This window comes from Coregonus clupeaformis, chromosome 27, assembly GCF_020615455.1.
Source record: "Coregonus clupeaformis isolate EN_2021a chromosome 27, ASM2061545v1, whole genome shotgun sequence".
Taxonomy (NCBI): domain Eukaryota; kingdom Metazoa; phylum Chordata; class Actinopteri; order Salmoniformes; family Salmonidae; genus Coregonus; species Coregonus clupeaformis.
This window is the reverse complement of record NC_059218.1, coordinates 39,154,198-39,166,928: the sequence shown is the minus strand read 5'-3', so window position 1 is coordinate 39,166,928 and position 12,731 is coordinate 39,154,198. Positions and strand designations below refer to the sequence as shown.

The window sequence follows — 12,731 nt, the reverse complement described above, 5'->3', positions numbered from 1 at the left end:
CACTGACCATTTCCCACATTATTTTATGTAGGAATATTGGATGTTGGAGTCTTGGCGGGAAGACTTCCTTTGTTCAACAGGGAAATTCCCTCTCCCAATACTGCATGGCACGGAAAATAACGTTTCTGCAAGGAATTTACGACTGGTCATAAAACTGTCCCCCAGGAGAGGGGGTGTTCAAACCATTGCCTAGCCGGCATATTTGATCCTCAGCCCATGAGGACAAGTCATGACACTCAAGTAGAGTGTGATTTTGCTGTGATCTGATAGAGGTGTCAATGGACTGACTGTGAACGCTCTAAGAGACTCTGGCTTGAGGTCAGTGATAAAGTAGTCTACAGTACGACTGCCAAGAGATGAGCTATAGGTGTACCTACCATAGCAGTCCCCTCGAAGCCTACCATTGACTATGTACATACCCAGCGTCCGACAGAGCTGCAGGAGTTGTGACACGTTTTTGTTCGTTATGTTGTCGTAGTTGTGTCTAGGGGGGCATATGGGGGAGGGAATGCTGTCACCTCCAGGTAGGTGTTTGTCCCCTTGTTTGCTGTGGGTGTCAGGTTCTTGTCCAGTTCTGGCATTTAGGTCGCCACAGACTAGTACATGTCCCTGGGCCTGGAAATTGTCTCTCTCTCTCTCTCTCTCTCTCTCTCTCTCTCTCTCTCTCTCTCAATTCAATTTCAATTCAATTTAAGGGCTTTATTGGCATGGGAAACATATGTTTACATTGCCAAAGCAAGTGAAATAGATAATAAACAAAAGTTAAATAAACCATTTTAAAAAACTGTAAACAGTACACTCACAAAAGAAAAGTTCCAAAAGAATAAAGAAATTTTTCAAATGTCATATTATGTGCAAATAGTTATAGTACAAAAGGGAAAATAAATAAACATATGGGTTGTATTTTCAATGGTATTTGTTCTTCACTGGTTGCCCTTTTCTTGTGGCAACAGGTCACAAATCTTGCTGCTGTGATGGCACACTGGTATTTCACCCAATATATATGGGAGTTTATCAAAATTGGATTTACTTTTTAAGTCTTTGTGGGTCTGTGTAATCTGAGGGAAATATGTGTCTCTAATATGGTCATACATTTGGCAGGAGGTTCGGAAGTGCAGCTCAGTTTCCACCTCATTTTGTGGGCAGTGTGCACATAGCTTGTCTTCTCTTGAGAACCAGGTCTGCCTACGGCAGCCTTTCTCAATAGCAAGGCTAAGCTCACTGAGTCTGTACATAGTCAAAGCTTTCCTTAAGTTTGGGTCAGTCACAGTGGTCAGGTATTCTGCCACTGTGTACTGTCTGTTTAGGGCCAAATAGCATTCTAGTTTGCTCTGTTTTTGTATTAATTCTTTCCAATGTGTAAAGTTATTTGATTTTTCTCACGATTTGGTTGGGTCTAATAGTGTTGCTGTCCTGGGGCCATGCCTCTCTCTCTCTGTGTGTGTCTGCAATGTCTATGTAGGCTGAATTAGTAATTTACATGGCCAGATCATTCTTATATATGTTTGTCATATTTCTGCTGTTGGGAAGAGAACTGGATGCTATGCAGAAAAATATGTTGGCAGGATACAGTATGTTTGTGCACATGGAAGTCAGTGATTTGTGTTTACTATAGGTTAATGAGGCAATACAAATCTTATGTGACTAAAATGTCCTTTTGACAATAACTAGACTAAATCATTATTCAGATATTAAAAATGTGACTAAGACTTAATGATATTTTAATCAAAATGACTAAGACTAGACAATCTAAAAAAGAGTGCCAAAAGGTAGTTTCGCGAGCCAATGCTAACTAGCGTTAGCGCAATGCCTGAAAGTCTATGGTAACTGCTAGCATGCCAATTACCAATGCTAACAACAAGGGCTACGTACTTACGGTCTCCACGGAGGACGTATGTAAGTCATTCAAACGTGTTAACCCTCGCAAGGCTGCCGGCCGAGACGGCATCCCTTGCTGCGCCCTCAGAGTATGTGCAGACCAGCTGGCTGTTGTGTTTTCTGACATTTTCAATATCTCTCTAGCTCATGCCGCTATCCCCACCTGCTTCAAGGGGTCCACTATCATCCCCATGCCCAAGAAAGGGAAATTAACTGAACTGAATGACTACCGTCCCATAGCACTCACCTCTGTCATCATGAAGTGCTTCGACAGGCTAGTCAAAGGCCATATCACCTCCTCCCTCCCCGACACACTCGACACTCTCCAATTCGCCTACCGCCCTGACAGATCAGCAGACAACGCAATCGCCATTGCACTGCACACTGCCCTCACCCACCTGGATAAAAGGAATGCATAAGTGAGGATGCTGTTCGTCGACTACAGCTTGGCCTTCAATACCATAGTGCCCTCTAAGCTCACCACAAAGCTCACAGCCCTGGGACTGAACTCCTCCCTATGCAGTTGGGTCCTGGACTTCCTGACGTGCCACCCCCAGGTGGTGAAGGTAGGCAACATTACCTCTTCGACACTGATCCTCACCACGGGGGCCCCACTAAGGTGTGTCCTCAGTCTCCTCCTGTACTCCCTGTATACCCACGACTGCGGGGCATTCTTATGACATTGCCAGCAGTAAGATTTGAGCTCAATTTCCAAAAAGACATTTACATTTTTTACATTTTTAGTCGTTTAGCAGACGCTCTTATCCAGAGCGACTTACAGTGCTGTAGCTTTCAAATTATATGTCACTTTCTATTTTCTAACCGAAATTGACAGATTGGGCGCTTAAGCTCCACGGGCCCGGTACCAGGCCCAAAACAACCGCTCAGGGTTTAACAGGTTTTAATAAGATAGAGAATAGAGAGATTTTTCTTGATGGTGAGAATGGAATGTATGTTTTTAAATAACTTTCTTAGAATGTTTCTGAACATTAGTAAAGTTTTGTTGTGATTTTTATGGAAAGTTTTCTTCATGTTCTGAGAACAGTTTATAAAGCTGATTGATGTTAATGTTAATGTGTGTTTTTTTACATTCCCAGAATATTGCCAAGAACTGTCATAAAAGAGAACCATACATTCGCTAAACATTCTGAGAACATCGCTTAATGTCGCGTTCGCGTGCTAGTCGGAACTAGGAAACTCTGAAATTTCCAACTTGCTAACTGGTTGAACGCGGCACGTGTATATCTACAACCCGTTAGCAAGTCGGAAATGCTCACGTTTCCTAGTTCTGACTAGCACGTGGACGCAGCATTAGTCCCACCATTTTTGAGAACATTCCCAGAATGCAGTAAAAATGTCACATTAAATAGAACCGCATTGGAACTTGTGTGGAATGTTCTGTGGAAGTACTGAAATTCCCACAGAAAAACATTTTCTTTCTTGGAACAATTTGAGAACATGACTTTACATAGAACCATGAGTAAATATGTAGGAAACGTTATGCTGAAATACTGAAATTCCCACAGAAGGACGTTAATATCGTTCTCTGAACTATTTGAGAACATTCCCAATGTAAAACCAGTTGGAGAACATTCCTAGAACATTACCAAAATTGAAATTAAATGTAACCATGGTTGAACTCTTAGGAAACGTTCTGTTAAAGTAATGAAATATCAAGAAAACAAAATGTGGGGTTCATGTTCCTTAAATGTGCTGAGAATGTTCCAAAGCCAAGCAACTATCCTGCACCATTCCCAGAACGTTGTGGGAAGGTTGTATGTAAAATAACCATAGGACAACCAAGCTCTCACCAAGCTCTAAGAAACATATGGTTCAACATTATGTGCTACAAGGGATGAGCATGAGTACCTGAACAGTTGTCAAAACACGGTCTTTAACCAGAGATCCGGTTACTTTTCAAATACTGTAAAACTATTTGGTGGAATGTGTTTTGTGGCTTATATATTTAAAAATGTTGTCTTGAAGACAATGTTAATTTGCTTTGACTCTAGTGTTCCATTTGTACATGTGCATTTGCGAGGCACAACAAAAAATAAACCAAGGCAAGCATCACAGTTCTTCTCCCTAAATTCGCTTTCCCCTCCGTGTCTCACTCACTCAATTGAGTCCTGACCGCTCCCTCTACCAGTGGAGGCTCCTCAGAGGAGGAAGGGGAGGACCATCCTCCTCAGTGAATTTCATAATTGTGAAACATTAAAAAGTTATCATTTAAATATATTCACGTCATCAAATAATTGATTAAAACACAATGTTGTGCAATAAAGGTCTACAGTAGCCTCAGCAGCACTCTGTAGGGTAGCACCATGGTGTAGCCGGAGGACAGCTAGCTTCTGTCCTCCTCTGGGTACATTGACTTCAATACAAAACCTAGGAGGCTCATGGTTCCCACCCCCTTCCATAGACTTACACAGTAATTATGAAGACTTCCGTAGGACGTCCTCCAACCTATCAGAGCTCTTGCAGCATGAACTGACATGTCCACCCAATCAACGGATCAGAGAATGAATCTAGTACTGAAAGCATAAGCTACAGCTATCTATCACTGCAGTGCATAAAAAGTAGTTGACTCAAAGAGAAAAAAATACAATAATTGAACAGTTTTAAACAAATTAATTTCTTCCAAAATTAAGGAGAGAGAGCTATATTTGGTTGTGTTTTTTTTTACTTTTATTTTCACTTAGCTACCGAATGCAGCTAGCTAGTTTAGCCTACTCAAATACGAAGACCTGCACTTGCCATGCAAGCCAACCGAAACACATCCACTCCTTAGTCACTCCTCACACATCACAGACATTCCTCAATTACATTTTACATTTACATTTTATTAATTTAGCAGACGCTCTTATCCAGAGCGACTTACAGTTAGTGAGTGCATACATTTTCATACTGGCCCCCCGTGGGAAACGAACCCACAACCCTGGCGTTGCAAGCGCCATGCTCTACCAACTGAGCTACACGGGGCCCTTAATTAAACATATACTGTATACATGAAAAGGTTTGGTTTTTATTTTTTTATTTTTGTATTTAACCTTTATTTAACCAGGAAGGGCTCATTGAGATTTGAAATCTATTTTTCAAGAGCGTCCTGGCCTCTCTCACAGGTTGTTAGTGGTGACTGACTCCAGGATTTTCTGGAGTCGACTCCGACTCTTGCTATCAGAGTCACTGGAGTCGACTCTCTCTAGACTTAGCCTAGATATTGTTTAGTCTGGGTTTGATGCTATAACTAGAAGGTTACAGCTTCATATCTTGAGGTCAATACTGTGTCACAGTCCCTGATCAAGAATGTCATCCAACTAGAACCTAAGTGTCCTGTTTCGTGTTGTGTGACTTTTTTCTTTTTTGTAACCTTTATTTAACCAGGTAAGCCAGTTGAGAACAAGTTCTCATTTACAACTGCAACCTGGCAAGATAACGCAGATAAAACAGCCTTCCAAAAGCCCTACAGCATGAACTATAGCATTAAGACTTCAATAAACTATTACAGCTGTGTGTACAATAAATGTACAGTCACAAGCAGTATAGTACAACAGAAATGAAAAGTGAGGTGGGATAAACTGAAGAAAAAGTGTGCTACCTGGAAGCTTCTTTTCCCTCCCTTAAGAGACCCCAAATGGAGTCTCTCAGGTGCTCTTTTATCCCTTTTTCCCGCTAGACAAAGCACTGCAAATTACCATCAGGTTAGCTATACTATAACGGAATGCTCCTCTCGTTGTCAATAGGCACATTGTCTGACTGGTGACCAGAGAGACAGACAGGAACACCACACTGATAAATGGGCTGTGTCACGCCCTGGCTCTGGGGACTCTTATATGTTGAGCCAGGGTGTGTAGGGTCTATGTTTTGTGTTCTATGTTCACGATCTAGTTTATGTGTTTCTATGTTGGCCGGGGTTGTTCTCAATCAGAGGCAACGTGAATCAGCTGTTGCTTGTTGTCTCTGATTGGGAACCATACTTAGGCAGCCTATTGTGCACTTGTCTTTTGTGGGATCTTGTTCCGTGTTGGTTTGTATTGTATAACCGAGGACTTCACGTTTCGTTTTGTTATTTTGTGTATTTGAAAGTACTAAAATAAAAGTATGTACTCGTATCACGCTGCGCCTTGGTCCAATCATTATGACGAGCGTGACAGGCTGTAATAATAATAATAATAATAATAATTATTATTATTATTATTATTATTGTTATCATTATTATAAGTATGCAGTACACAACAGGCTGAAAAACAAAACAGGACCAAGCAGCGTGTCCAGGAGCAGACAGCCTGGACTTGGGAGGAGATCTTGGAAGGGCAGGGGTCCTGGACTTGGGAGGAAATCCAGGCCGGTATGGATCGCCGTCCGTGGGAGGAGACGGTGGAGGCGCGCCATAGAGAGGAGCAGCGGCGCCAACCGGGTCGACGTCGGACACGCAAGAGGCAACCCCAATAAAACATTTTGGGGGGGCACACGGCATGGACGACAGGGCTGCTGGAGGCAGCTACGGGGCGAGTTTGGGGATTAGGAGGCCACCGGGTTTGGGGGGCTGGAAGGGAGGTTGGCGGAGCCTAGAGGTAGAGCAGAGCCAACTCCCCGTACTCAGGCTAGGCAGCGTGAGACTGGGCAGGTTCCGAGGTATGCGGAGTTGCGTACTGTGCCGCGAGTGGTCCGGCACAGTCCGGTACGTCCTGTGCGAGCACCACGCACGTGTCGTGCTAAGGTGGGCATGCAGCCAGGACGGAGTGTGCCGGCTCAACGCTCGTGGCCTCCAGTGCCCCTCCTCGGTCCCGGATATCCTGCGCCAGTGTCACGTGCTGTAGTGCCAGTACGAGTACACAGCCCTGTACGTCCTGTGCTGATGCCTCACACAGAGTGTGTGAAAATAGGCATTCAGCCAGGACGGGTTGTGTCAGCTCTTCGCTCCAGACCTCCAGTCCGTCTCCACAGCCCGGTCCGGCCTGTTCCTGCTCCCCGCACCAAGCCTGTGATGCACGTCGCCAGCCCGGCCCGGCCTGTTCCTGCCCCTCGCACCAAGCCAATGGTGCGCGCCGCCAGCCCGGCCCGGCCTGTTCCTGCCCCTCGCACCAAGCCAATGGTGCGCGTCGCCAGCCTGGCCCGGCCTGTTCCTGCTCCCCGCACCAAGCCTATGGTGCGCGTCGCCAGCCCGGCCCGGCCTGTTCCTGCTCCCCGCACCAAGCCTATGGTGCGCGTCGCCAGCCCGGCCCGGCCTGTTCCTGCTCCCCGCACCAAGCCTGTGGTGCGCGTCGCCAGCCCGGCCCGGCCTATTCCTGCTCCCCGCACGAAGCCAGTGGTGCGCTTCGTCAGCCCGGTCCGGCCCATTCCTGCTCCCCGCACCAAACCAATGGTGCGCGTCGTCAGCCCGGCCCGGCCCGTACCTGCTCCCCGCACCAAGCCAATGGTGCGCGTCGCCAGCCCGGCCCGGCCTGTCCCTGCTCCCCGCACCAAGCCAGTGGTGCGCCCGTCAGCCCGGTCCGGCCCGTTCCTGCTCCCGCACCAAGCCAGCAGTGCGCGTCGTCAGCCCGGCCCGGCCTGTTCCTGCTCTCCACACCAAGCCAGTGGTGCGCTTCGTCAGCCCGGTCCGGCCTGTTCCTGCTCCCCGCACCAAGTCTGTGGTGCGCGTCGTCAGTCCGGCACAGCCCGTGCCTGCTTCACCGGTGCCTGGTCAGGTACCGGTCAGCTGCTCCACACCGGAGCCTAAGCAATCCGCTCCACCGATGTCCAGTCCAGCTCCAGCCAGCGGGACCAGACCAGGGGCGCTACGGGGGGGTTGTTAGAGGGTGGTGGTCACACCCGGCCCCTCCCCTGTTTTGTTTATGTTGGCCTTTGGGGGGGGGGGGGTTACTGTCACGCCCTGGCTCTGGGGACTCTTATATGTTGAGCCAGGGTGTGTAGGGTCTATGTTTTGTGTTCTATGTTCACGATCTAGTTTATGTGTTTCTATGTTGGCCGGGGTGGTTCTCAATCAGAGGCAACGTGAATCAGCTCTTGCTTGTTGTCTCTGATTGGGAACCATACTTAGGCAGCCTATTGTGCACTTGTCTTTTGTGGGATCTTGTTCCGTGTTGGTTTGTATTGTATAACCGAGGACTTCACGTTTCGTTTTGTTATTTTGTGTATTTGAAAGTACTAAAATAAAAGTATGTACTCGTATCACGCTGCGCCTTGGTCCAATCATTATGACGAGCGTGACAGGCTGTAATAATAATAATAATAATAATAATTATTATTATTATTATTATTATTTTCATTATTATAAGTATGCAGTACACAACAGGCTGACTGACCCACCAAACGACACAACACCTGTTTAATAATGGAGCGGAGGGATGCAGAACTAGGCAGAACAATTGTTAACCTAAGGGCTTAAATGAGCAGAACAAGAGATCAAACAGGTATCTACTGCACTTGAAAAGAGGACAGTGCCATGGACTCCACCTAACACAGAGAGAGGATGATGGATAACAGGAAAGCTGCCTGCAGGTAAACTCTGGGCATGATTGTGGCCCCTCTCTCTCTCTCGTCTTAACTAACTAAAACACACGTACAGTACGTACGTTCTCACCCCTCTCCTGAAGGTTTTAAGAGCTTTCAGGCAAATTTCATGTCAAGACGAATTTGGTATTCTATGAGACTTTGGTGGCAATAGCCTAGCTCTGAGACAAACAGTTCAGAAAACGATGGAATAATCAGCACATTAAAAGAGAAGGGGAGTGGAAGCTATTACAGTAAAAGTCTCCAGAGCCCAGTGAGGCAGAGGACAAGCCTGTGAGACCTCAGACATGGTTTAGTGACTGCTGCTGCTGTGTGGGAAATCTCACTCTCTAAATTAGGGAGAAACCGAAGTATGGGCTTGGTTGAATAGGCGGTGGGGAGAGAAAGACAATACAATACAGGTCTTGTCTGTGTGACGTGCTAATGTAGCTGTGGTATCTTAGATCTTAGTTTGACTTCCCAGGTGTATGATTGAGTGTCTCTCCGGGAGCCTTGCATTTCAGACACAGGTGTAACACCCTAGTGAGGGCAGACTGAGGGGCGCAGGCGCTCTTTTATAACCCTGGAGTGGGTTCACAGGCTGGGTTACTCACACAGCCACAGAAGCTTTAGTTTTGGCTGCAAAACCCCCAAAACTAATTTCTACCAGTCTAGTATTGAATTAATGGTTAAACCACAACAGACTGTGTGTGTATGTGTTAGTGATGGGGGAAATTGTTTTATACAGTACAGTATCGCAATATAATTTAATGGCCTTCTACTCATAACATGGTGAGCAATATGTTTGGAACATCGAATCGCAGTAGAATCGCTGTATCGAATCACAATATATATATAGAATTGTGAGAATCGCAATACATGTCGTATCGGCACCTAAGTACCGTGATAATATCGTATTGCAATTCCCAGCCCTAGTGTGTGTGTGTGTGTGTGTGTGTGAAACAGTGAGAAAGAGAGGGTGTGGGGGAGAGAGTAAGAAAGAACATATAGTACCTAAAGAAAATGTTGAATCATTCCATTAGTGTGGAACAGAGAGGAGTAGAGTACGACTTTGAGATGGGGGTAGGTCTTCCCTGCGACCCCCGGGTCAAACTGCAGTGACATGCTGCAGCTTGCAACAGCCGCCAGTGAGAGGGCACATTGATGCATTTGCGAATGCAGCTGCAGTGCAATTCCAATGGCAGAGGGGTTTCCTGCGAGAAATGAATGAGCCACTTGGCACAGGCCACACTACCAACAAGAACTAAAGCTGAGAGACAGTGGACAGCCCGGGTGTGTTCTGTTGGTCCATGTTTACTGTACACTGTCAGAAATAAGGTTAGAAGTGTGTAGTGTGTGATACAGTACTTCACTATATACTGTCAAATGTATTGCTCCATAAGCCTTGTCCATAAGGGAAAAACATGGGAGAAGCAAACCGTTTCAGGCTGCTGTAAAATGAGACACGTTTGAGAAAGTCAAATATGAAACCCGAAAAAAAGAACAGGAGTTACACCCTGCGTCCTCTGTCAAAGTGTTCCCAACACAGCTGTGTGTTGCCGTGGTGTTACCGTGGTGTGCGCAGTGTGCAGTGAGGTCCCCAGCTCATTGAGGGCTTTGATTTGGGCTCGTACGTAAAAGGCACATTAGACAACACACCAGTGCACCTACACCACTGAAGCCAGATGTGCTGCTACATGTACAGTGGGGGAAAAAAGTATTTAGTCAGCCACCAATTGTGCAAGTTCTCCCACTTAAAAAGATGAGAGAGGCCTGTAATTTTTATCATAGGTACACGTCAACTATGACAGACAAATTGAGAAAGAAAAATCCAAAAAATCACATTGTAGGATTTTTTATGAATTTATTTGCAAATTATGGTGGAAAATAAGTATTTGGTCACCTACAAACAAGCAAGATTTCTGGCTCTTTCTGACCTGTAACTTCTTCTTTAAGAGGCTCCTCTGTCCTCCACTCGTTACCTGTATTAATGGCACCTGTTTGAACTTGTTATCAGTATAAAAGACACCTGTCCACAACCTCAAACAGTCACACTCCAAACTCCACTATGGCCAAGACCAAAGAGCTGTCAAAGGACACCAGAAACAAAATTGTAGACCTGCACCAGGCTGGGAAGACTGAATCTGCAATAGGTAAGCAGCTTGGTTTGAAAAAATCAACTGTGGGAGCAATTATTAGGAAATGGAAGACATACAAGACCACTGATAATCTCCCTCGATCTGGGGCTCCACGCAAGATCTCACCCCGTGGGGTCAAAATGATCACAAGAACGGTGAGCAAAAATCCCAGAACCACACGGGGGGACCTAGTGAATGACCTGCAGAGAGCTGGGACCAAAGTAACAAAGCCTACCATCAGTAACACACTACGCCGCCAGGGACTCAAATCCTGCAGTGCCAGACGTGTCCCCCTGCTTAAGCCAGTACATGTCCTGGCCCGTCTGAAGTTTGCTAGAGTGCATTTGGATGATCCAGAAGAGGATTGGGAGAATGTCATATGGTCAGATGAAACCAAAATATAACTTTTTGGTAAAAACTCAACTCGTCGTGTTTGGAGGACAAAGAATGCTGAGTTGCATCCAAAGAACACCATACCTACTGTGAAGTATGGGGGTAGAAACATCATGCTTTGGGGCTGTTTTTCTGCAAAGGGACCAGGACGACTGATCCGTGTAAAGGAAAGAATGAATGGGGCCATGTATCGTGAGATTTTGAGTGAAAACCTCCTTCCATCAGCAAGGGCATTGAAGATGAAACGTGGCTGGGTCTTTCAGCATGACAATGATCCCAAACACACCGCCCGGGCAACGAAGGAGTGGCTTCGTAGAAGCATTTCAAGGTCCTGGAGTGGCCTAGCCAGTCTCCAGATCTCAACCCCATAGAAAATCTTTGGAGGGAGTTGAAAGTCCGTGTTGCCCAGCGACAGCCCCAAAACATCACTGCTCTAGAGGAGATCTGCATGGAGGAATGGGCCAAAATACCAGCAACAGTGTGTGAAAACCTTGTGAAGACTTACAGAAAACGTTTGACCTGTGTCGTTGCCAACAAAGGGTATATAACAAAGTATTGAGAAACTTTTGTTATTGACCAAATACTTATTTTCCACCATAATTTGCAAATAAATTCATTAAAAATCTTACAATGTGATCTTCTGGATTTTTTTTCCTAATTCTGTCTGTCATAGTTGACGTGTACCTATGATGAAAATTACAGGCCTCTCTCATCTTTTTAAGTGGGAGAACTTGCACAATTGGTGGCTGACTAAATACTTTTTTCCCCACTGTACATGCTGCCGCATTAGGAATCCCTTCCATGTGACAACCTGGCGGCAAGCTTTGACAAGACAAGGCGACATATTCTTTCACAGGTCCTGCACTCCCACCACTGCAACACAGCCACACACCCACTGGGCACACACTGGTTGAATCAGCGCTGTTTCCATGTCATTTCAATGAACTTACATAGAACCAACGTGAAATAGATGTTGAATTGAGGTCTGTGCCAAGTGGGCACATACTTACAAACAAACAAACGCACACGCACGCACACGCCTCTCCAAATGTCCTCTCCAGACATTATTTATTTTACCTGTTGTTGGATCGCTCAATTCTTTCTCTTTGCGCTCTCTCTCCTCTTTCTGCGCTCTTTTCCCTCCACTCTTTCTCCCTTTCTTCTCATTCTTCCTACCCTCTGACATGCTGTCAGTTGAAAGTGTAAATCCTCGAAGGAAAAAAAGAAACGGAAAAAAAAAAACAGGTAGTCCTGTGGGGAGCGTGTGGCAAGCGGGCGATAGACTCAGAACGTCTCCCCTCCTATATAGACTCGCACCAATCACCCACAGTAGGGAAACACCTACTCACAGCAAGGCAGAGAGCGAGAGAGAGAGAGAGGACCGAAGAGGGAGAGAAAGGTAGGGCGACATCGCTAAGGAGAGAGAAAGGGGAGGTGAAGAAAGAGGGAGGGTAGTAAGAGAGAGGGAGTGAGCAGGGAGGCATTTCCCATTGCTGTCAGGCAATTAACTGTTCCCTGCCTGGAACTATCAGATAAGCAGAGCCTCTTCCAGGCCCTCAAGCTGGAGCGGAGACATCAGAGAGAGTGAGAGAGAGAGAACCCCCACAGAGCGGAAGAGATGGCCAATATAGCAGGCCACCTGTAGCCTCCCACAGCCCCAGCCCCAGCTCCCCTTAGCCTGGAGCATCTTCTCTTTACGACTGACCCATTCACCCCGGGAGAGGGGCCAGTTAACCCCTCCCCCACACTGACCCCACCCAGCTCCCTTTGGGTCCACATCCCCACCCCCTCCGGACAGGTTGGTGAGGTGGTCTCCACACAATATCATTA

The 12,731-nt window shown here is 46.3% G+C and overlaps 1 protein-coding gene across 1 annotated transcript in view; it reads right to left on the bottom strand.

Moving 5' to 3' along the window:
• The window catches only part of LOC121542086 (pro-neuregulin-2, membrane-bound isoform-like), a 105,305-nt gene extending 92,871 nt beyond the window's left edge, over positions 1-12,434 (bottom strand). The window contains exon 1 of the mRNA XM_041851544.2: positions 11,979-12,434. Coding sequence (XP_041707478.2) covers positions 11,979-12,087 — 109 coding nt within the window. The 5' untranslated portion in view covers positions 12,088-12,434. The remainder of the gene's footprint in view (positions 1-11,978) is intronic.
• Between the last annotated feature and the right edge of the window lie 297 nt (positions 12,435-12,731).